At 37.7% G+C, this 25,944-nt stretch overlaps 2 protein-coding genes across 4 annotated transcripts in view; both read left to right on the plus strand.

Moving 5' to 3' along the window:
* clmna (calmin a) overlaps window positions 1–10,041 on the plus strand; it is a 50,086-nt gene extending 40,045 nt beyond the window's left edge. For both annotated transcript variants that reach the window (XM_044375219.1, XM_044375220.1), the window contains 4 exons: window positions 2,241–2,419; window positions 3,719–3,809; window positions 3,925–3,986; window positions 5,290–10,041. In XM_044375219.1, the coding sequence (XP_044231154.1) occupies window positions 2,241–2,419; window positions 3,719–3,809; window positions 3,925–3,986; window positions 5,290–5,413 (456 nt within the window). In that variant the 3' untranslated portion in view covers window positions 5,414–10,041. The remainder of the gene's footprint in view (window positions 1–2,240; window positions 2,420–3,718; window positions 3,810–3,924; window positions 3,987–5,289) is intronic.
* Window positions 10,042–15,544: 5,503 nt separating this feature from the next.
* dicer1 (dicer 1, ribonuclease type III) overlaps window positions 15,545–25,944 on the plus strand; it is a 40,159-nt gene continuing 29,759 nt past the window's right edge. For both annotated transcript variants that reach the window (XM_044375071.1, XM_044375073.1), the window contains exons 1-3: window positions 15,545–15,824; window positions 25,285–25,332; window positions 25,485–25,592. The gene's annotated coding sequence lies outside the window, so the exon portion shown is untranslated. The remainder of the gene's footprint in view (window positions 15,825–25,284; window positions 25,333–25,484; window positions 25,593–25,944) is intronic.

Below are 25,944 nucleotides of genomic sequence, written 5' to 3' on the forward strand. Positions count from 1 at the left end.
AGTGTGATGAGTTCATACTAAAGTTATCTGTTATTATGAAATATTTCCTGAAAACGAATTATTTATAAGCAGTGGCAAGAAATCTTGACAATTCACAGAAACAGGGACAATTATCTTCAGTTCTGTTTGAGTCCAATGTTTTTTGAGTGTGTGTGCATGTTCAACTAGAATAAAATCACATCATTTTCAAATAACATATGCTTAATCATTAAAGATGTCACACTGTGATAGATAATGGTAAAAAAATTAACTTACTATTCATTTGAACGTGAACTGTAAAATACAGTATTCTTATATGAATGGTTTGTTGCAATAAGATTATATTTAGGTTGAAACAATAATAATTATCACCCAGTTTTAATTTTAACATCTCAACAACCACTGGATTATATTGGCAGGTCGGCAGGCAGGAGTATGTGCAAAAAAGGCGATGTTTATTAAGAAAAATGTTAATAAACATGAAATGAAATTTAACAAAAATAAGTTAAACTGAAGCAAAACACAAAAAACCCTACAAGTAAATAAATAAAACGTGCAGCCTCACAGCAGGCTACTCTCCCTCACTCCCTCGCTCCTTCTCACGCTGTGTTTGGAAACGCATACTAAGTACTATTTATTCAAAGTATGACGTCAAAGTGAGTATGTAGTGCGTTGCAACTACATAGTATGTGGATTTTATGTGCTCAAGAAATGCCTGCATGTATACTAAACTAGCAAGAATTTCTGAGTATGTGATGTGAGCTTACTGGACATACTCAACCTCTCTCTCTCTTCAGACTGTGCAATGGCAGAGATTTTGAGCCAGGCTAAAAGCTGTTGTAATTTTCACTCTAGGATTATATGTCACTAATATGTGACTTTAATAAGATTTAATATTTTTAACGTGAGAAAGTAACCATTTAGATTCCCAATATGTGGTCAATTTATCCAAATAACACCTGTTTGGAAATTTGCTGCAACATTTTTGGAGATGTTTCGGAGCTGCTGGCCGGGTGACCAGCTGGTCATCTCAGCTACTAGCAGCCCGACTCCTGAGATGATCGACCAGTCAATGTCAGTCGTCATCCCGGGGAGAACATAATCTGATGTACTGATCTGTGCAGCTCTTTATTAATTTACCGCTGGCTCTAATGTCTCTGTAGCATTCCACATTGAGTGGAAGATGTAAGGATGTGTGATAAACAATTTTCATTCAACAGTAGCTCAGACAGGTAATGTTGTGATTGATACAGTCATGTGATGCAGTCACATGACTCTCTTGCTTGAGTATACTGGTAATGGCATGCTTAATCTTTCATTTAGTAGGCAGTATGCGGTACATACTGATTGAGTATGTAGTAGACAGTATCTTAGTATGCGATTTCAAACACAGCCCCTGTCTCACCTAACTGGAACATACCATCTATTCAGGTTACCACAGAGTGAGCTACACTGATACAAAGCTTTCAAAGCATATAGAATAACACTGATGTAGGATTTCTTTGTACTGCTGGCAATCACAATTTTCTGTGATCACACACACACACACACACACACACACACACAGCCATGAGTGCACCAAATTATACAGAATGTCATTTACTACAGAATAGTTTCATCCTTCCTACAGCAACTTGAAAGCTAATGATTCACAACTGTTGTCACTTTCACTGATTAAGCAGACTGAAGCCCTTCAACAATAAAATGACATTGTGAATCACAAACTATTCAACTGAAAGCCATATTCCAGTATTTGTGTAAAATGAAAAATTGGACTGAAATTAATGATTTAACACAAAAAACACTGGTAATGTTGGGAACCAGGGCTTGGTGAAAAGGGAGAGGTGCAACCTTTTTACAGATTGATAATAATTTTGTAGAGACATGCATGGTTCCCAGGCGATGAATCCTACTACTTTAGTGATCTCCTGACTTTTCCTCTAGCTCCACCATGAGGTTGACATTTGTAGTTTTTAGTCAATCTTAACAATTGTTGGATGGATGACTATACACATAAAAGTTCCTTAACTTAAACATCAGGTCAAAATTTCAATTTGTGCAATATTTTGGTTTATGAACAAATACCTGCAATACCAATGACATATCCGTCAACTTCAGTGGTCCTTTGTGTTTTGTGCTGTTGTAAGGCATTTCTGCTCTTGAAACGCAGAAATGTTTGTTACGCCTCAAAATATAAAAGTGCTGGATACAATAACAGTACGATAAAAGATTTCCTCTCTTTGCTTCCTGTTCTTTTTTAGGTGATCCCTAAACTCAACCAGGAGATTGACAAAGCATCTGAACCCCAGGAACAGTGTTTGTTGCCTGAGGAGAAGATGGGAGGACTCTGGGGTGGTGATGTTCCTTTGAATGGCAGTGATCACACTGAGGCTGAGCTACAGAGCCCAGGCTCTGCCAGGGAAAACACAGAGCCCGTGAGGTAGGCATTCTATTCTTAGTCAGTTCCCTGGTAAACTGAAAAACACACTGCACCCAGGGGGAAACCAGTGTTATGGCAATGGATGGGACTTCTCTGACCCGGCCTCTCTCAGTTTGCTCACATATTTCCTTAAATGTACTGAACAAAGTTATCTATGTAGGCTGGTGATGGAAATTAAGGCAGGCCTTATGAGGATAGACAGACTGTGGCATGAAGAGAGGGGATGAGGATTACAGACACCAATATAGTTGAATTAATTTATACAAGGGCATCATTCTGTTCATGTTCAAGAGAGGAATTTAATTATAATATCTAAGATTTTTAGTGTAAAAAAAAATGATACTATATATGGCCGGCATTTTTCAGCAGTAACCACTCATTTATATTAACATTTTGTAACTGTCTCACATAAATACTGTTACACATAGGATTTATATTATGTATTCACACACAAGTGAGTTGCAGGAAATGATGCATGCATCTACTGGACATGATGCAGAAGATAAAAGTTGTTGCATCTGCACATATTACATAATAAAGAAGGAAGAACACGTCCTGTCATGAGTTTAATATTACTGTGTCAGACAATCTGGTCTCCATTTGTCTTTATTTACTTACAGTGTGACAAGATGAATCCTCTCAGCCCATTTTTGACACAGTAGCCACACGTAGTTATGTTTGCTGCCCCCGGTGGTCAGTGGTGAGACCTGTATTATTATCAAGCACATGCTGTTACCACCAGTGACCACAGGTGTCGCCAAATCGACCGGGGCAGAAATCATCAGAATGTAAATCTATGCTCTTTCAAGTCTGTCCTAAAACAACAGTCAGGAGCCCAAATGAACATTGAAACATGTTTTTTTTTTTTTTTTGCTGTAATTATTCCTCCTGTTCATACTGACCATTAGACGATCCCTTCATAACACACTTACATTTTAAGTGATGACACACTGTGGGGGTAGTGCAGCGTAGTTATTACTGCGTCTGCCGCCCGGTGATGTCAGCTTTCTGTATTCTAGTGGGTGGCAGCACTCAAGTGCAATGCAGGTTGCTCCTGCTAATAATCTGCACCATATACTGCAGGCTACTGCTATCTGCTCTACTGTCATCATGTAGTCAAATTAAACCACTGTAATTAAAAATAGAGGAAAGGGGCAGGGACTAATCTGAAATAGGCTTTTATTTGTTTCGGTTCACTTCTATTAATAAATCGTAGTATTCATGACAGCTTTTAGCACGGCATTTCCTGGGTCTGCTCTCTCTCGTAGAGACCTAAACTATCAGATTTCGTTCTTTCAGGTGCGACAGTAAAATCTCCAGCAGACAAGAGGAAAGCCAGATCCCTCCAGTTCTCCGCCACAGGAAGGGGGCTCGCTTCACTGAGGCCATGGTTGGTTTGACACTCCATTTCCTCCTCCGTGGAGATATTGCTATCCTTGGATAAATATTCTCTTTGATACTGTATACTGAGAGTGTGCGTGTCTGGTGTTTTATTCTACTCACAGGACAATCAGACAGCCGTCACTGCATTGACCAGAAAAGCTGATGACGCTGAATCTGATTGTTGGTAAGAACTTTTCCTTCCCTGCTTTAGTTATCTATCCTGCATGGGGCTTTCATGACTTCTATGTTCACTGGTTACAAGCTAGTAGTCAGTGAACAGATAGTGAACATGTCTGTCAAACAGGACTCCACAGCTGTGATCAGACTCCAGGGTGCAGGCACGCTGTCCTCTGTCCACAGGAAGTGTTGCTCATCTTGGTGACATTATATTTTAAGCTTGATGTTTGCCTGAACTGTAGGCAACTTCCTCTACAAACATCTAAATCTTTTTTTTTAAGATAAACCTTAGTGAGTAACAAGTCAAGTGTGTGTTAGCTAACCTCACTAGCATTGTCAACACTTCCTGTGGTTGTTTTTACAGTCACAAATCTGAACAAATCTTAATCTCTGTGGCTAGAAATGTCATAACTGTAGATATGGGCATAATTCTACTGTTTACTGCACCTTGTTTTAGACAAACGATATTATTGCTGTAATGATAACTTTCCAGATTAGTAAAATTCGGTCTCATATTATTAGAGCTGCAGTGATTAGTTAAATTAATTGTCAACTATTTTGGTAATTGATTAATTCTTTTCAGTGAATGTCTACATTCTCTGATTTCAGCTTCGTAAATGTGAATATTTTCTGCTTTCTTTAGTTCTCTATGAGAGTGAACTGAATGTCTTTGGGTTTTGTTGCTGTGCTGCATCCCATATCAAGAATCTTCAATTTACCTGTAATGACCCTCTTAAACCAGACTGACAACAAGATCAAACTGAAATTTATGTCTGGCTTAGTTTACTTACTTCCTCTACTGGCTTTTTATTGGCCCAGATTATGTGATAGATTTATGCTCACTTGAAGGCAAGCAGCTGGTAAATATGTCAAGTTCACATATTTCCAAACTGACGGGGGCTGACCCAGTGCACCCGTCAAACAACATTGTGGGGGGGCTGCAATGGATACGCTGGTGTTGTTGGGCTGCAGAGAGCATTTCTCTCATTTCTAGAGTAAAATAGTTTTGGCGACCTAGTAAGACTTACTGCTGAAATGCAGACTGCCAAGAAAGTGGACCCTAAATTGGGACACAGCACATGAGAACACCCAAAATAAATGTATCATGAATATTTACTTTGTGATAAACATGAGATTTGATTTGACTAATGAATAGATCCTGGTGGCTGCAGTGCTGCTCGCCACTTTGATCTCTTTATGTTTTTTGTCTGCTGACCTTGTTCTGATCTCTTTTCTCTTTTTCTACTTGTGTTTGCCTGTGTGTGTGTGTGTGTGTGTGTGTGTGTGTGTGTGTGTGTGTGTGTGTGTAGGTGGAGTGACAGCTGGGAGCCATATCTGCTGCTGCTGCTGTGGCTGCTGCTCTATTGTTTCTGGCTACTGCCACAGATGGATCTGAAGTCACTGCCCAGCCTGCTGCTTAACCTCAACCACTGAACATACACTGACACACACACACACATTGATATACAGACATACAGGTACACATACACACACTGATACGTACACACGTAAACATAGTCACATGGAAAAAGAGAGGATTTTATCAGTTACAAACATATACACCTTTATGCACCATCACTTAAATGTATAAACAAACAAAAACACACGTACAGCTCAACTGCCACTTCTCTTTCCTCTTCAGTACACTTATTCCAGCTCAAGTGAAGGCGTTTAAAAGATGTATATTTCAGACTACTTATATTTCAGCTTTTTTTTAGTTTTTTGCTTTTTTGCTTTCGATGTGGCTTGAAGTGATCTGTATGACAAAGTAATAGCGCCACTGCTGGGGATAAATAAAATCATAGTGATGTGAAAATAAAGTAATTGTTTCTACACAAAACTCATAATATTATGAGAATGAAATTGTAATTTTACGGGAAAAAAAGTAATGTCAAAAGAAAAAAGTCATAACTTTATGAGGAAAAAGTCATAGTAGTATAAGTTGTAATATTTTGAAATTGTGAAAAAATTGTGATGTTATGAAAATAAAGTAATAATCATGAGAAAAGGGGAAGTCATAAAAAGTCAAATTAAGTCGTAATTTTACAAAGAAAGTAAATAAATGTAGGTCAAGAATAAAGTGATAATGTTTTGAGAAAAAAACAAATGCAAAAATGTAATTATAATTCTGAGGAAAAAGTCGGAATATTTCAAGAATGAAGTTGCAATTGTACAAGAAAAAATCATAATACACGAATGGAATCATGATTTCACAAAAAGATATAGTATAATAATAATAATAATAATAATAATAATAATAATAATAATAATAATAATAATAATAATAATATCTTAAGAATAAAGTTATTATTTCACATGGATTAAGTTGTTAGTAAGAGTTAAGTCATAATTCTATTGAAAGAATAAAGGAAGGAAAATTCATAATATTACAAATTAAGTTGTAATTTTAAATGAAAGTAAAATTGAGGATGTATTCTCTTTATCTTTACATCATATTATTAAGACTTTTTCCTTGTAAAGCTGAGACTTAACTCAGCTCAATATTATGACTTTCCTCCTAAAATTATCTTTATTTGTGTAACATTTTCTCCAAAAATGACAAGTTCATTCTCATGACTTTGCCACATTTTTCACAATATATTACTATTTTCTTCTTGATATCTCCTAACTGTGACTCTAATACTCCGTTGCAGATCTGCTCCTGTTGTTTGTGGTTTATTGCTGTGCAAAGCAGACAGAGGTGTAACGACTGTACAGCACACACTGATTTGTAGATAGAGATATATACTATGGATGTATGGATGCACAGTTGCCTATCTGAAAAGCCATTTTAACCCAGATGAAGATGTTTTAAAGTGAAACTGCTTCGGGCTGAAGCAGGAAAGTGAAAAACAAGAATATAAATGATAAAGCCAGGCTTGTACTTGTACTATTGTAAAGAGAGCGAATCAGTCTGAATGAAGGGTGATTTTGGATTTCTGTTGCACTTTTAAAAGAGTCCACAAACTGCCAAAGAAAGTGTTGGAAGTGTTGATACAGAGAGTGCACAACTCACCACAAGCCCAACAATGAAAATATTGTTTTTAACACATAGGACATCTAGAATAATTCTTGTACTAAACCATCACATCCGCTCTATATTGTATAATAGTTGGGGCAGAATATGTATTTGTAATATTTTATGGCTCATAAGATGTATGAATGGATTTCTAAAAAGTTTTATGATAAAGAAATGTTTTATGTGATTCAGCTACGCTCGTCCAAGCCTGTCAATGGGAAGAGAATGCTTTACATTGTAATATCTTTCTATGTTATTTTTGAACAATGTCTGTAGTGAAACACTATGACAAAGTGAATATATTTCATTTATTTGAACATCATCTTCCTCTCCTCCATCCACCAAGCACAAATGTTGTTCACACAACAAGCCCGTCCAGTGCGGGAAGTCTCTGTTTACTATAGAGTATAAATAAAGCTCCTTCATACACTGAAGGGCAGCAAAAAAGCCATTCATTCCAATTCAGTACAAACTGGGTCGCCCTACAGCACAGTGCATCATAAACAGAGCTCAAGTGTGTGTGTGGATGTGTTTTTGTACTTTTATCCTTGTGAAGACTAGAGCTGTGTCCCCATTCCATGCTATTTACTAACTGCACACAGTACAGATTATAGGATAATTGCCATAGTATACTGTCTGTGCAGTTATACAATACAAGAACTGAATGTATTGTTCTGTTTTGTACTAATGGGAAATGATGCAATGAGTGCATCGACAGATATAAATCAAACTGTTTGGAAAAAGCCACTGCCAATTAAATCTTCCAAAGAGGAAGCAACTTTAATCTTGAAGATTTAATACTTTTTTAAGCATTCCTGATGTTTGAAACAGTTGACAAAATGGTCTCAACGAAAAGTCCACTTCCAAACTTTTTCCAGAGCTTTCATGCTTAAATTTAAGCCAGCACAGACAAGAACATTCTCAAAGAAATGGCAGTTAATTAAATTACCAAAAATCAGCTGACTCGCATTAAAAATGGCTCCTGGTCCCAAGGCAGTTGTCTGCTTTGTCTGCTTGCTGATCCAGCGCTGCTCCGTTTGTGCATTGCGTTTTGGCACAATAGTGTTTCCACACTCAAAAATCAAGCAGATTTAGTTTGCATATTGACATATTTGACCACTTAATTTTGTCACAGATTCCAAACTTGGCTAAGAACGAGTGTGTGGTATAGAACTGGGACACAGCTAAGTTTTACACAAGACGTTTTGCTCAATCCTCCCTTCAATTAATGGCTAGTTTAGGGATAGGATTTGAGTTTAGGGTTGTATGGAAGGTCAATGAGGCCATGGAAGTTATTATGTTTTGTTTTCTTTGGATTGTGGAATAATTATTTTTATTATCTTTTCATGGTGCCAACTTTCTTCTCGTGATCATTAGATAAATATTTGTGGGATCTATAATTAAGGCAAAAATAATAAAATGCATACTTTTTTGCTTCCATGATTTTAGAGTGAATCAAAAATTATCAATGGTTTGTTTTTGTTCCTATTGCTTGAGTTCATTTGGATTTGCGTACCCCTCTCCTGCCTTTTAATATATATACTTAGCAAACATGAAGTAGTTTCTGCAGGGATTTCTTTATGTCAAATCAAAGGTATAATTATAGTGTAAATGTTGACTAGCACAAGTACCCTGTCAATCCCAATTACTTTAAATTTAGTACTGAAGGGGTATTTCAGTGACTTTGTCTTTGGTTGCAGCTGCAGTCACTGTTACCTACCTATCTATTGAAATTTGTGAATTTGAATCTCAGAATTTCATAATTTCAGTAATGTTGAAATTAACATGAAATTATTTGACTGATGACAAAACAAAATTTAGCTCATAAAATAATTTTCTCTGTCATGAGAAAACAAACATGGATCATCTTGAGATCAATACAGAATAATCATCATAATAATCATAATCATTCTGTGATCCAAGTACACAAACCAGAAAAATAGTCTACACTAGAGTTTTTAGAATTAGCATACTGTACATCAGGATAGGCATTAAATTAAGTTTAACATTCTTATAGGTTGAAGATTTAGATAAAAATTGGTTTGGGTTAGTTTTAACTTTAAGTTAGAGTTGAACTTCCTCACATTTAAGATTAGAATAAGGATTAGATGGGGTTAGGTTAGGGTGAAAGTTAGATTTGTAAAAGGACTTTAAGCTTTTAGAACTGAGTTTAGATGTGAGTGAAGTTAAATGGGTCCTACAGGCCTTTGTTTCATTGGTCATCCTAGTGTCTCTAGTAGAAAGCTCTCTCCAATGCTTCTTTTCAAGTGAGGTTCAAGTTAAGTAATTCGAGGCCTTTAGCATTATCCTAAATGTGAATGAAAAGTGAGTTCATGTTCATAGCGTGTCTTAACTTTCCAAGCTTGTTTAAGGGGCTGGAAAACGATTGTATGTACCAGATGAACCTTTAAATGACAAAAATGTCTATCTTCATATAATGTTGACTACTTAACATGCTGTATGCTTAAGTGTTATCGTGGACAGATGATTTTAGTCCTAATTTTCCCAAGATACACTGGGTAAGGTCACCTTTTGGCCAGAGTCCCAAAATACTTTAGCAGTCCTTCAGAATCTGGGACACAAGTTAAAGAGAGAGGGAAGGAAGTTTATTGCACATCTGTCCATCCTGGGAGAAGGATCTCTCCTCTGTTGCTCTTCCATTTTTTTCCCCATTAAGGGTTTTTTTGGGGGAAGTTTTTCCTTATTTGAATCAAGGGTTTAATGACTGAGGCTGTTGTATTGCTGTACAGACTGTAAAGCCCCCTGATGCAAATTTGGGATTTGTGATATTGGGCTATACAAATAAAATTGACTTGACTTGGTCTTTACAAGGATATAGTAAGACTGTGTGTGTGTGTGTGTGTGTCTCAAGTGACCATGGCTACAGGATTATACCAGCCACCCCCCACCGCCAACCACCTCCACCAAGACACTGACCTAGTAAAAGCATATTAGCTTTTGTATGGAAGCCTCAAGTATACAATCATTCCAGTTGTTTCAACAGCACCAGACAAGTGCAATAAATGACATCTTTTAAACTCTTTGTCCCTTGTTGTGTGTGTTTTGCTTTAGCTTTTCATGGTGTTGGTAGATATTATAGATGTCTGGGAATAGTTTAAAGTTGTTTAAATATAAGACTTAAAATGGGTTATTCAGGTTATTTTTATTTAAAGCTGCATTAAAGAACAAACAGCAAATTATGATATGAAAGAGGTGACTCATAATGATGAACCCACAGAGAATTTTCGCTTGACGTTGCAGTTCCCCTCAGAGCTTTTTAGCCTCCTTCAGTTGTTTTTGTTTTTCAACCCCCCCCAAAAAAAGTTTAGTCATTTCCAGCAGCAGCAGACAGCTGTTTTCAATGAAAACACTTTCAAAACTCACAATACACTACCTTCTCAGCACCATACAGCAAACACAGTTAGCTGTTGAGTAGCTGGTGAACATAGTGGAGCATTTAGCAGCTAAAGTGCTGGATATTTATCTCAGCCATTAGTGGAGACCAAAACAGTGCTAAAAGGAGAGTGAATATTGGACTTACATCAGCAGACCCAGTGTCTGCTGAGTGTGCATCTGAGCTACAGCAGTCTAACATGTTAGTCTTATTCACTTTATATTAACATATTAACTCTCAATATAAGACATGTACATACGGTCAGGATTAGTGACATCACAACTAATAAACAATAAACAATCTCACAATGTCATAAGTAGGGGTGGGAATTGATAATTTTTTATTGATACCAATGCCCTCATCGATTCTGCTTATTGGTCTGATTCTTTATCGATTCCCATATTGATTGCTGATCAATTTTTATTATCGCCACTGTTTGAATATATAAACATAACTGGTAGATAAGATAAATGGTTCGCAGCCAAAAGTGAACTGCATTTATTAATGAATTAATTCATTTGAAAGCATTTTACAGTCTCCTGCCTGTATGAGAATAACAACATGAAGGGGAGGTGGAGGGCTCCGTTGTGTTATGAACGTCATGTCTCCAGTAGTGGAGAGCAGCCTCTCTGCTGCACTGTTGGCTCTGGGGAATGTGCATCTCCATCACTGAGGCCGATGCAATATGCATCTTGATGCATTACCAGCCGTAAAGATACATATGAAGCAACTATCACTGCGATACGATACGATTCCTCCCTATTGCAATGCCTTGTCATTCAACACAATTTGATTCAACACAATGCAACTCACTGCAATATGACACAATGCAAAGGAATGATACTCTACAATTCCTTATAGTAGAGAGTTTGATTTTATTTCGTAAGCGTACAGAAAATCATAAATTAACTAAAAAAGTGTCATTTTTACTTTACATATTCCAGTACTGCAACTCAGTAAGCATTTCATTTATACTATTTCTTTTTGACCTCTAAAAAAACACTCGGACCTTTCACAAACAGGCCTTTTCACAAGTCCTCTGTAGTGTAATGTTCACTGTCTCCAGTTTACACGCATATGCTCTGTGAACCAAAATATTACTGTCAAAATAGTTTAATAATCAACTTACTCTGACATGTGGAACAATAATTCTAGAGTTCCACTCGGAATGATTTGGCAGCGCTATTTAGCTGTGGCTTACTAGCACACTTAGAAACAGTTCAGAGAGGGGGAATCAATCTAAATATCAAATTATTGGTCACATTTCTAAATATAAAAGGCATATGGCCTCTACTAATAATTATATATAAATAAGTGGATTTTGCCGATGCAAATATATTAGAAACGATTCATCGAGTTCATCCCAAATTGTATGCGGTGCACACTTTTTTTAATCGGGGTAGTTGCATTGTGAACAAGCGTCAGTGTGGAAGTGACTTAAACCTGCATTCTCTCTAATTGCCAGCAGGGGGCGACTCCACTGACTCCATAAAGAAGTCCAGTTGTATAGAAGTTTGTGAGAAAATGACCCTACTTCTCACTTGATTTATTACCTCAGTAAACATTTTCCTAATGAATTTATGGTCTCAATCAATAGTTTCAAGTTTTCTTCAATATAACATGATGTTCATTTTATATATTATGTTCTTGGGTTCCAGCTGCAACTGCACTGCAAGTCAGTGGAGCAAAAGTTCTATTACTGTTCACCGCCTTAGCCACCTTGTGTTGTTGTGTCACATCTCATAGATATTTGTGGAAGTCCATTTACAACTTTTAATGAACAAAATTACTTGGTGCTCTCTTAAGGTATCTTGGTTTGCCATGATCTTATTGAAAAAACATTTTCTTTTAAAGATACCGGTCTGTCATGGGGTTCATCGTCAATACTGACACCCTGATGTTGATGATACTGAACGGCTACAATTTCAGCGATATATCTGCACTTATTGATTTAGCCAGGAGCTAAACTTGGAGCTCCTCTTCAATTCAATCAGGGCATCAGGTAGAGATTTCAGAAGTGTTCAAATTGACTTTTCAAAAAAGTCTTCTGAAAAGAGCAAATACCTGTATTAAGCGTTGAGTGCATCTGTGTGTGTGTGTGTGTTTGTTTTTTGGGGACTGGAATAACAATTGCAGGCCAGTTCCAGGCCATTTTTCTGCTGTCTCATGGTTCAGTGCGATGTCTCTCCAAGCAACGTGGCTGCACAGGATGAGACTGTGTCCTTATCTGCTGTTGAGATATCCTCTGCTGTAGCAGCAGAAGAAACGGAATAGCTTCCATCCCCTTTTGTTAACATCTCTGCAATTGTGTGTGACCATAGCTACCTACCAACCCGCTTTGGTGGCCTTGTGGACAATGCCCTTGGGTACATATCAGGGTTTGTCATTCGACAGATTTTGAGGAAGCTGTCCTGTGATGTGTGCCCTGCAGGCTTGGTGACAGATGCTGTGCCTGCATCATTTGACCAGAGAGCTACCACTCGCTTACACTGAAAAACAAAGAAGGGTTGATGATTTCTTCTGGAGGTGGTCAGATCAGCTGAGCAGTTTATTCACCAGACATCATCAGGCAAGCCGTCAGTGTCCTTGATCAATCTGTCTGGGCTGAGACTGGTTCAGAGGATGTGTTTTTTCTCAGGGAGCACATTCAGAAAACACAGTTTGGAACTGACAACCATCATTATTTGCTCTTGTCATTAGTTGTGTCTGTCTTCCACAATTTCCAAATTACTCATGAAAAAAGCTGTGCAAAACAGTTCCGTTCCAAGGGTTTTAGTATGTATGTATTATTTTTTTTTTTTAATTTTTTTTTTTTTTTTAACCATATCATGTATATATTTTATACTGCTGTAACACTTGAATTTCCCCTCCAGGGATCAATTAGGGCATATTTTATTTGATCTTATGATTGTCTTTTTATATATCTGTTTGCTTTCACTGCTATAAAAATATAAAAAGTAGACTGGTTGCCAGTCTCTCACTATCTGATTTGTATTTGCCAGTTTTGTTCCATTTTTCTCATTATTAGTACTTAAAGATGCACTATTTCAATTTTTTCCCAGTATTTCAAAGTGAATGAGCTGTATTCTGACCTGGAGCACAAGAAAAGCTAACATTTTGGGGACGTAGACAGAAAAAGCCATTTCCACAATGTCAAAAAACTTTCTGCACATTTCATACACATTAAATTATATTATATAGGGACGTCACCACAAGTATTAACAGAGGAAAATAATTCAGTTCATGTACTGTAAACCTAATGTTGATACACACTCCTCTCTTGAGCATCTAGCAGCAATTATAGCCTAAATATCCAGATTCTAAGTAACTAAGGACAAAACTTTTTTTTGTACTCCACGTAGATCATAAACCTTTGAATATAAGAACAACACATCGAAATTGGATGAGAAATGCAAACATTATAGTGCTTTTTATCCAGAAAAACTGCAGCTCCCCTGTTTACTTGTATTTGTTTACAGACAGTCTTGCTCTGTCCAACATGGCAGACGCGTTTGCATATCGCAGCAACAGGCTGAAGTGACGAAAGCGTATATAATATACATATGTCTATGGGTTGGCTGAAACCTGCAGATTATGTCATAGTTCCTTCTTTTCTGCAGGTCCATGTAGGAGAGGAGAGGTGCGGTGACTGCTTGAGTAAGTTTAATATGAGTTGTTGTGCACATTGTATTTATGGCGTTAACTGAGCAGTAACTCTCCTTCAGGAAATGCCAAACCTTGTATGTGAAGTAACGCTGCCATCTGGAGGACATCACACAGCACAGTCAACAGCTTCTGGATTACTAAACTGCACTCAAAGGCAGAGAGATGTTCCTATACTGCTACACTTTAGTTGTTTATCTGAAGCATGCTGGATTAGGAAAATGTATTGGATATTTATTGTATCATTTTTATAATAACTTGCTGATGATGATATGCCCCTCCCTCACAGAATTTCACAGTGTCGTGTGTTCTACTGTTCATCAAACAATGTATTTGTTGATAATTACCACTTTATAGGGACACAAAGCATTAGATGCATCTAATCTCATGCATCTGCAGTATTTGCTTTTCAGCTCTCACAATCTCATTCAATTGTGCCCTGCCTCCAGTAGTTACATGTCTCATGTCATTGATAAGGATAATTTAGGAATGCTTATTAAAAATACAACCAGGTATCAGTCTGTGGCAGCCAATGCTCTGTCATCAAGCAGACTAAACAAGCCGGTCAGGAGGGTCACATCTAGGGGTCGAGATGGAGCTAGACAGTCTGGAGGCAGTGGCAAAGAGGATGAGGGACAAAATCAGTGCCGTAGATAACCCCTCTCACCCACTCTGTGGTGAATTGTTGCACATGGACAGTTCGTTCAGTCACAGACTGATTCCACCAAAGTACAAGACAGAGTGCAAGTACTCTTACAACTGCTCCAGGTAGGGAACCACTGACTTTATAGTATATGCTGCATGTATACATAATATATAACACTGCTGTATATTTATTTATTCATTTATTTTATAACATAATATATATAACTATGATTATATTCATATATATATATATATATATATATATATATATATATATATATATATATATATATATATATATATATATATATATATATATATATATATATATATACACACACACTATAGATATCCCAACTTCTGTATGATTAACGAGACTCATTACTTCTGTGCATGCAGTCATTTGCACAGTGCACAAATCGTGTATCCAGCTGAAGTATTGCAATGTACTGTATATAATGGGTATATCTTTTGAATGTCATTTTCTTATTTTTTATTTTTGTTTTATTTATTCACCTTCCATAATTATCAATCTGTTCCCTCCCTCTCTAGACTTTCTCATTATTATATTCAATTTCAATCAGACTTTATTAAGGACACAGCTCATGAGAGAACAATACAATACAATGAAAAAGAAATAAATACACGATATACTGAATACTGATATAATATCCAATTGTTATTTAAATCTTTGTTCCTGCGCTTGAAATGATTTTATATTTTTGAAAAATATAAATAAAAAAACTGCGTACTGTTAAGTTAAGCAAGCACAGCTGCTAATTTTGCTTTGCTGCTCCAAAAAACACACGAAGTCAGTGACGCTTAGCGTCTTTCTTCCCTCAGAGGCCAGTGACAGACGCACTGAGACCTCCACACTTCTAGCACATTACGGAGGACAGCGATTCTCGTTCACTTTCCTAGACTAGCGTACCAGAGTACGACCCGAAAGTTACGTAGTTTACGTTAATGTTTTGGCGTAGCAGAGGCCCAGGTGAAAGGAAGTGGTCCCACCGTGGACGAGTAGCCACCAAATCGGGACAGCAAGAGTGAATGGCAGTGAGGATATCAAACGAATTATTTCAAGTCTTTTTAGCCGAGACGATCAATTGAATAACACACATCAGGTGAGATTATTTACTGCATTCTGCGATTCGTCTTGCTGGAATACTTGTTTTTGGATGTGTTGGCCTTGCTAGCTATTAGCTGGTGTCTGTGTGACATGGTGCATGGTCGCTGCAGTCACTGCTCACACGTTGTGTTGCATTACACGCTGGACATTTTGGGTGAAGCCATGTTTCACTTTAGCTCCATAAATCACACAGGCAGATGGTGTCTATGGCTATTGAGACGGTCAATAACTGACTCCAGACAAGCGCGATGCGTCTGATTTCATATTCAAGTGCTAAGTGAAGTTACCCTGATGAGGGCTGCAACAGGGTTTCCATTGCAGTTATGCGAGTGTTTGCTCAGTTGGTAACGTTGTGTAAGATGGTAATAGATTATCAGAGAGATTGTTTAACTTAATTCATTTGTAACGAATTTTTCTCTCCAACATGGTACCAGCTAATGTTAAGCTAACGAAACGTACATAGGCGTATTTGTTATATGTTAGCGTTAGCAGCCAACTGTTTGTTAATGTTAGCTAACGGCACGGTACTTTTTCATCAGCTGTAAGGCCAAGGACGTTGAATTGCTCTCTTTATCTTGTGAATGAAGATAACTGAAAGCTTGCATTCCCAAATTTTTAATCAAATTGCTTTATGATACTGCGTATTAACGTGGCTAGCCAATGTTAGCAAACGCTTGGCAGACATGTAGCTGCTTGGTTGCTAACTAACGTTAGCTAACTAACGTTAGTCAGCATGGTCTCTGCTAGTAACTTTAACGCTAATGGTCAGGTGTCCAGCTTCTCAGCTGAAGGTTTTAATTTGCTATATATTAATTCAAACTTACATTTTGAGAGCGGAAGCTGCTAATATAATATGGTGATACCACGAAGATGGACGTGTGTTAATACCTGGTTTAGTACTGCGGGGTGCAGAAAATCGTAGAAATTAATGTCATATTGACCCGAGGTCATACAGTTTCAGCTTCTGGATATAATGCAGTGCAAATGAATGATTCTGGCTAATGTTGTACTGAACATTGTGTTCTGCATGTGTGACTTGCTTAGCACAGCTGCCAGAGACACTTTCCTGACTTGCTGGCAGCAACTGTTGTCTAAGACTGTGGGACAACATCAGATGTGTCAGTGTGTCAATATGAGCACACAGCTGTGACACATTTAGTCATTTAAGGCTGACTTTGGGATCAAGGTTTTCAGACCAATACTTCTCATTGTAAATATTTAACATGCTGTTATCATGTTTGAAAATGGAAAAACATTGAAGTTGCTCAGACACACGCAGCTCTCCATACATGTCTGAAGACTGTGCACACAACAGTCACATTAACAGTTACTGTACATGTAGTGTTAAACTCCAAATGTCTCAACATACAGAGTGCATCTCGTTATGAAAGCTGCTCAAGACATTATAATGAATTTCACACATAGGCCAAATGATCATCATATGCAAATCTGTTTAATGAATCATCTTAGGAACAAAATACTGTGAATATGCAAATTTTAAGTCAAAGAACAAACGTTCACATCTTGTCAGGGGTTTTTGGAGTGATGCAAAGGTTGATGGTGACTGATGATATGACACTTTTAGAAGCATATGTTGATTCTGAGTGATTTTTTTGCTGTTGAATGTCACTAATAAGCAGTATGTCACTCATCTTCTGCTGCTATATATCATGTCTCACAGGCATATTACTGACATTTGCTACATTGGCATGACATTTGCTGTGTTAACTATGCTTAACCCACAGCACATGCTGTTCCACCAACATATTGAATTTCTTACATTAAAAGACAGGTTCACAATTTTCAAGTGTATCTTCAAACAACAGTCAGTTGTCCATATGAACAGTGAAAGAGCTTTTCCTCACTGTAATCATTCCTCCTGTTCATACTGGATATTAAAAGATCCTTCAAATGTGCTTTCAATGTAAATGATGGAGGCCAAAATCCACAGTGTGTCCACACAGTACAAAAATGTAAATAAATACAAAAATGTATTTAAAAGTTGATCTGGAATAGTGCTGGGCGGTTTAACGATTCATCCGATATACTGGTTTTAATTTGACGCTGCCAAATGGCATGCTGGGTACAGCTTGCTAGCTAGCCAGGTAGCTCCGTTACTGAGATTCGGGCAGAAAAGGCCTCTCATATAATGAGGGTTATCGGGGTAACCTCCCTTCAGCCTCCTACTGCTTTAGAGATAAACACATTTTTTACATGAATCACCTCAAAAGTTTGTGAGTTTGAATGAAAGTAAACACATGACCTAGCCGCCTGTAGCAGAATTATGGCTATCTGCATAGAGAACTACGTCTAGGGCAGTTAGCATGTCGGTTTGTTTACGTCTGAGGCTGCGGAGAGCTCAGCATCTGTTCATGCTACAGAAGTTGAAATAAAGTTGTTCAGTTTCTGTGTGCTGGTCATTCAAGGTGTGCATGAGAGCGTGCTGCATGCTCGTGTCAGGCAATCACAGCCAAGCACCCACCTTTAATCTTACTGCCAGAAGCCTCCACAAGCTACAACATAATGATGATATGATACACTTATGAAATACCTCCCCTCTGTAACAAGCAGCCAATGAGATGTGTTCAATGTTAGCTAAACTGATGTGGGTTTCTAGCGTCATATTGATCTGCATTAACTATTGTCAGCATTGTGTTATTAATGTCAGACATTAAAGTAACACCTAATATAAGATTATATGTACAGTAAGCATACATATTTCCTTCCTTTGTATTTGATGTGTTATGTTTGCTGAACAGGTGAATGTGTATAAAGACAGTGAATGCAACTACATTCACATGAATGTTAACTCTACTAAATGTCATTATATATTTAGGCAAACAGTTAAGCCAAGAATCTGTAACTGCTGGGATAAGAAACCATGAGATGGTAGCAATGAGCCCATCGTATTGCAGATGTTGCTAATAAAAATTGTGAGGAATACAGCATTTTTAATTAACCTTTTTTTCTCTCTTCAACTGTATTTACAGGGATAGAGGCTAATATTTTTAAGCAACGGCACAAATTTGGTAGCCAAAGTAGGTTTTTGGTTGTCAAAATGTAAGCTTACATAAAAAACAATGCAGGAAAGGCAATTTAACACAACTTAACACAGCCTGCCTCAACAATGAATGAAAATAATTGAATATGTCATATAAATAAAAGAAGTTGACAAAGAAAAAGTTTAGAAGAAACCATATTTATTTATATTTTAAAGCCATATTTATAACAGGTGAACACTGACTGCAAGTTGACTTACTAAAACGAGCCTCTGATGAGTAGATCAATGAGCCTCTGATGAGTGTCATCTGAACACATGCTTTAATAGAAGGGATACAACTCAAGGAAATCTGACCTTTTGTACAGAGGAGTTAAGTTGGTCAATGCCACAAATTTGCATTTGATTGCTGACCTAGAAATGGTGCAGTCTTTAATATTTCTTCTTCATGTTGTTAATGTTAAAGTCTGTGTAAAGCAATTTCATACTACAGAAAAATGTGTAATTAATCACCCAGCCAAATTTGAATGATTAAAAAAGTCGCCAAACATATAAAATTAGTTTTCAAAATTGTGGAAAAATAAGCAGTATTCTCTGCTCTGAAAGGCTGGGGGCGTGTCTGCTGAAGGCGCTGAAAGCACGACCCAACTGAACAGAGTTAACAATGCTCATTCCAAACTCCCGTATGGAAATACACTATTTAAAACAGGCCTTGTTTGTAGGTGTAAGGCAGTAGCATGGATGATAATTTAAGAATAAAGTAATGTTAGGAACCACTGTTTAATTCAGCACATATTTTGTAGGCAAATGTGGATTTTTTTCAGTAAAAATGTAACTTAAATGACTAGTTAACAAGTAATCCATCATTAACCATCGTATGGTTAAACCATATGTTAAATTGTTGTTTTTTTGAATGGAGTTTGGTTCACTTAATGTTTCTCACTTCTCTGCTGAAAAGCAGCTTCATTGTGGCCGTCACCCCTTGGAGCAGTTGCCCAGCAAATGCTCTCCCTCTGGGGACCTCCCAGCTGCACAGCCGGTGCTGAAGCTGAAGCCCCTGGCGGCTCCACCCATCAGCAGACACTTCAGCTGGGTTTAAAATAAGTCATTGAGCATAACGTCGACTGAAAATGGCCCCATTCACCAGTAACAGTGGATTATCCGATGTGAATCCCAGGTGGTCATGCTAGTTAATCCTGTATGTCGTAGAGCCACTGTCTCAGGAAAACAGTTTAACACAGTTTAATGCTCTAACTCCACAACTCAGTACTACACAGTTCTACATAGGTCTTTTGTTTTCAGCAGTTATTTTCTAACATGTATAATATGTTTGAAAATAAATCTCTCATTTTCCTTTACACAGACTTAATAATTGATCCTGAATGTGCATATAATATTTGATAATATTATATGCACAAACTGATAATATTTTACTTTTTAGACTGAGACCTGCAGCTTTTGTATGATGACATCTCTGACAGTGCCACATTGCCGCCAGTAGGCAGGAATATTCCTGGCCCAAAATAAGACGGAGGTGGTACCTCATAGTTTTAAAACCATTTATGTGTGTGTGTGCGTACCAGTCTTCCAGTACCAGTAATCGGTCGTTGATACCTGCTTAAACATTTCAAGAAGCACAATTTCAATTAGGCTACATAACCTCCAAGTGATGTAGCTACCACTAGTGCTACATTTAGGCTTAATGGTTTACATTGTTTACAACTCCACAATCAAACTTTTGATTAAACAGCAAAGAGGGGTGATGGTGGATTTGAAATTATCTCCAAAAGATGTTCAGCTAATTAGAAAAGATGATGTCAATGAAGGCCTTGCCCTTGAAATTATGAAAGCCTAACCATAGCCAAAAGAACATCTGTTGGGTCTGGGGGTAATACAACTGTTGTTCTCACTATATGTAAGAGATGACATTAAATGGTATGATGAATAACATAAGACAGATATGGGTAAATATATACATAGCTGCTGAAACAGTGGAAGGGTGCAAACACACTCCTATAGGTCTATATGGTAGTATAAACTTCAGGCAGGACTCCAGACTAACTTTTTTCACTACCGTCCCAGAACTGTCCAGAAGTGAATATAAACTGTCCCAAAATCAGACTGCTGTTTCCTTACTTTGTAAAGCATGGCAGAGTTTGTCTGTGGCCCCCAAATCACTAAATCTGCCCTTGTTGATGTATGAGTGTTGTCTTTAACAATTTCCTTTAAAGATTAGAGATGCTGCTTTCAGTAGGCCCTAATTGTAAACGCTCCCATGGTGAACTGTACCTTTGCAATACAGTTTCATATTTCTATACTATATATGCTGTCTGCTGCAGTCCGTTTCTGCTCCTGATAACCCATGCGGTCTGGAAAGATTGTAGCATGCTGAGTACACCAATTTCTCCAGCACTCTCTCTTTGTATAATTGTAGAAATACTGGTATTTGTTATTAGTGTCTGTATCTTTCTTAGTATTCCCTGTTGTTAGTTAGTTGTGAGTCAATAATTTGTGCCTGACGAAAATGGAACTGAGCAGCAGCTCTGCTCTGCTCTGCTCCCTATGTTCACATTTTAGAGAATATAATTAATATTTTCCTCATTAATGATGTATTATTTCACCACCCGTGACCCATCTGCTATCAATCAGAATGTAATTTTTATGACCTGAAACTGCCCGATAAGTATTTGATAAGTGTTTAAGGCTTAGATTATAACAAAAAAGACCACAGTAATATATTGAAATCAGAACACATTGTCTACCGTTCCTGGAACGATGGGACACCGTTAGTTTCGAGCCCTCATGCAGATATGGCTGATGGATCAAATTCTGATAGTGATTTTGCAGGGGTTGTGACGCCCAAAAAATGTATCCACCCATTCCCATGATTGTGTGTGGAGAAAAATTCTTGGGCACCTGTTGGACCTGGAAGTTGTAATTCCATGGTTTGGCCACTATGTCAAATTGGCTTCAAAGCCCGGCACCGTTCCTGGGGGCTTGGTTTATTTATGTACTGAATGGTCTCAGCAGCAGTCAGATTTAGTATACAGGTTTATATGTACTGAAGTCTCATTGAGCACATACAGCTCCGGTAAACCAAGAGGGGAATACGTGTCAGTCAGTCACCTGTCACATGCACTGCTGAAAACGGTCTCACACAGTGCTCAAGTGAGTTTTTAGCATTATTTGCTTCCATTTTGATCGCTGGCAGTTAGTTTGGTAACATAAAATAAGCAGAATATTCTGGAGAAGGTGAGAGCTTTTGTTAGTGTCGGACTCAGAATGTGATTACATGGCCACTAGTACTTCCTGGATACAGTTGATACCATTACAGGTCCAGTATGTGTCGAACCCGGAAAAGACACGGCACTTTTTTCATACATTTTTGGCCATTTTTGGCTTCATGTTAGCTTCAGATGAACTGTTTTTAAATACAGGAGGACTGAACAGGATTATGAAGGGATCTTTTAATGGCCAATATGAACAGGAATAATTATGGCAAGAAAAATATGTTTCAATGACTGTTGACTTATAAATTTGTGAAGCTATCCTTTAAATAAATAAAAATAACATTTTAACATAATGTCCACTGACATACCTAGCATTTAAAGGCTTGCCCACTGTACAGCCCATAATTCCACTAGATTAGATACCAGAAAAGTACCTTCCCATAATGAGTGGTTATCTTCCAGTGTAAAGTTGTGGTGTAAGCTACTGTGGGTTTTTGTTTTTTTTTTAAAAAACCACCAGTTTTACACGGTACCTGGCAGTGAAAAGTGGCACCTGTCAGTGGAACACAAGTAACATAACATTTTTATATGGCACAAAGCATCTGCATATTGGTAGTCACTAATGCATAAGAATCATCATATGATATGACAATTGCCAGATATGCCAGTAGAACAGCAGCAACATACCCATAATCAGCAGTGAAATACCACTATTTACCAATATCATACCATTAAAAAAAAAGTAGCATACCATCAGACACGGTTCCATCTTGGCACTTGAAAATGTTTTTAATTGAGGATTTTTGTCTCTATGGTATGAGGCTACACAATCCATTTTAGTTTAGTTTTTTAGTTTCCATTGAAGTCTTTTTCTAGTAGTTTCAGCACTGTTGAACTTTTTGAAATAGAGAGCAGGTCTAAAATCAAGAAGATTTCATCAAAGTACAGTAGCTGAGTGTGCTGATCCAAGAAGAAAGTGTTTAAGAAGTGGGGCTTTTCTGGTATATTGATGCTGTCGATGCTGGGGGAAAAGGGCTGTGGTGTATGGTGACACGGTGCTGTGCATCAAGCTGTACTGACATGTATGTCAATGCTGTTTGCTATGTGGGCTGACGTAGAAAACAAAAGGTGCAGGTGATTTGATGTCACCAGTGTCTGTTTATACTACAAGTGTGGTCACTGAAGCAAGGTTGAGCTTCCCCCACTGCTGTACATGTTCAGCAATCAAGCTGCCATCCCAAAATAAATGTATGTATCCCAGCAGTGTCGCCACTGGCTACATACCAGTGGTTAGTGCAGCATTGGTCCAGAGTGGATTGTAGTATATTTTTCACTAGGAGCTGTGTATTTCGTGGAGCACTTTTGGTGGCAGCAACAATATCAGATGACTCTTTCCGGAGTTAAAGATAGGGATGGGTTCTGAAGGCCGGTTCCATTTTGGATCCAGTTCCCAGTCTGTTAAGTGCCTTCATTCATTGAGCTTTGACGCTAACAAAGCTCTTATAAAACCTTTTATCTCTCCTTAATCCTCAGCGGACCATTGCTGTTGCTGGTTAAATTGACAGTTACTGCAGTAGCAGATTAGATAACGTTAATCAATGTTAATTCTTTAACCCTCCTGTTGTCCTTGGGTCAATTTTGACCCGGCAGGACAACAGGTGTCATTATGTGCTGTCATCAAAAATTGTTTTACAACAGTATCCTGACTAAACTTTTACATCCATCAACATATTTTCCTCTGATCTCAACTATAATTAAAATAATTCATAATTTCTTAGTCAGGATACAGTTTTGAAACCATTTTAATTTTTTTGATGACAGCACATAATGACACCTGTTGTCCTCCCGGGTCAAAATTGACCCAAGGACAACAGGAGGGTTAATGGCTAAAATAATAGTTAACCACTGTACGACTGCCAGTGGATTGTATTTTTTGTAGTTTCACACGGTAGACACTCTTGTCTAGAGAAATGATCAGCTCGTTAATTGTCAGCATTTGAATTTGATCATCTGAATAGTTCTCAGTCAGCACCTTCATTATTTAAAGTAAATAGCGGGTGAAGTGCAGTAGGCAACAGCTGTTCATCTCATGTATCACATACAGGACCAGTCAAAAGTTTGGACACACCTTCCCATTCACTTGAATGTTACATTCAAGTAAGTTGGTCACTACGAGATAGCCAGAGACAGCTAGTAAACTGTGGCAAGTGTGCATGTAGTGTAACTAATCACCTCATAGTTTACAGGACTATCATGGCTCAAAACGCTGATGTAGCAGCTATGATCTACATTACTTTTTAACTAAAAATAGCCTTTTTGTGTATATTGTAATAACGTGATTTTATGATTTAGACATTTTATGCTGTACATTGTGCAAAAACAAAAATTTGAATTATTTGATATATCAACCAGCCCTAGTCATAAGTTATAATAAACTTATTTTGCTTGCACCTTTCCGTCCTACTGATTCACTTGTAGTTGCACTACTTCCTATACCTTTTCTTGCCACTGCTCGATCAGCAAATAATGAAATTATATTGCTGCAGCAGATCATCATGTATTTTTACAAACTTTAAATGTGAAGTGTAATAGTGTGGAAAATGCAGCTCTAAAGAGGCAGAATGATCCCTGAGGTGGAGTTCATCACATTACAGACCACATTGACGTCCACAATTCTGCTAAACCACACTGAGCTTTAAACTTCTCTTCTTAATTCCTTACCTGAGTGTTGACAACCTGTACATTTGAAATGTTGAGGCTGCCAGTATTGGAATCCCAAGTGCAGTTCTGTTCTGGTTTGAAACACCTCTTGGCACTGAATATGTCAGAGAACTCACTTCAGAGCTGTTGAACTTCATTCTTGGCACAGGCCTATGAATAATTAGGTTAGATTTGATTTACTGCTTGAAAGTAGCTCCATAGATGAGCATCAGGTTGCATTATGTTTTTGATTATCAGCAAACTTGAGCCGCTCCTTCTAATGTAAAGACTTGTCTTTACTTCACAAAGCTGACTGCTAGGATTGCTTACAGCTGTTGGGCTCAAAAATTTCACAGCAGGGTTGTGTGGTCTGGTGATGATTTTAGGCTGTGTCAAAAATGTGTTGAAAAGCTTGTCTAAGACTAGTGTTGGACCCTTCTTCCCTCCGCTCCATGTACCTTTGTCAGCATCTGGCACCCAGCAAGACTTTAGCATTCTCATTTTGCTTTGTGCTTTTGTTTTTACAGAGCTGGAGGACTCACTCAAAGTCACCGCCACTTCCCGTTTGTGTAGAGGTGAGAAGTGTTACTTTTGAATATAATAGTTACAACAATTCACATTGCCTAGGAATGTGTTGATTCCTATTTATAAGTAAATCAGAAGCATTATTTATGGCAGTGTCTCAAATGCATGATTGCTACAATGCTCTGTGTTTTTGGTTTCTCAGGTCTGTTCCCACTTAAATGTGGGTGAGCATCAGGAGTTGATTAAGAGATATTTTATCATGAAGCCCAGATTAAGTGTCTGCTTATTCAGAAAGTCTCACTTATTACCTGTAAGTATATTTCTGAATAAATCAATTCTGTTTTGCATTGTTCCAGCCAATTCTCATCTTTCCTTAAACACTCTATATGTAGAATTGTGAAGCAATTTATATGTATTAATCGTTTTTTATTGCCAATGAGTGAACAGGTAGTAATGTAACATAAAACATGAGACCTTCCTTGACTTTCTTGGTTGTCTGTAACAGCCTGTGGACTGATTTCTATGTGAAGGACCAGGGCCGTATTTTCCGTTAAAATCCAAAAGAAGTGACATTTTTGTGCGCTCCCGAGAGCCTTGCCTCTCTCCCGCTAACATCAACAAACGACCGGCATAATGGGGCATAACGACACAACAAAAACTTT

The sequence above is a fragment of the Thunnus albacares genome, chromosome 15 (assembly GCF_914725855.1).
Source record: "Thunnus albacares chromosome 15, fThuAlb1.1, whole genome shotgun sequence".
NCBI lineage: Eukaryota > Metazoa > Chordata > Actinopteri > Scombriformes > Scombridae > Thunnus > Thunnus albacares.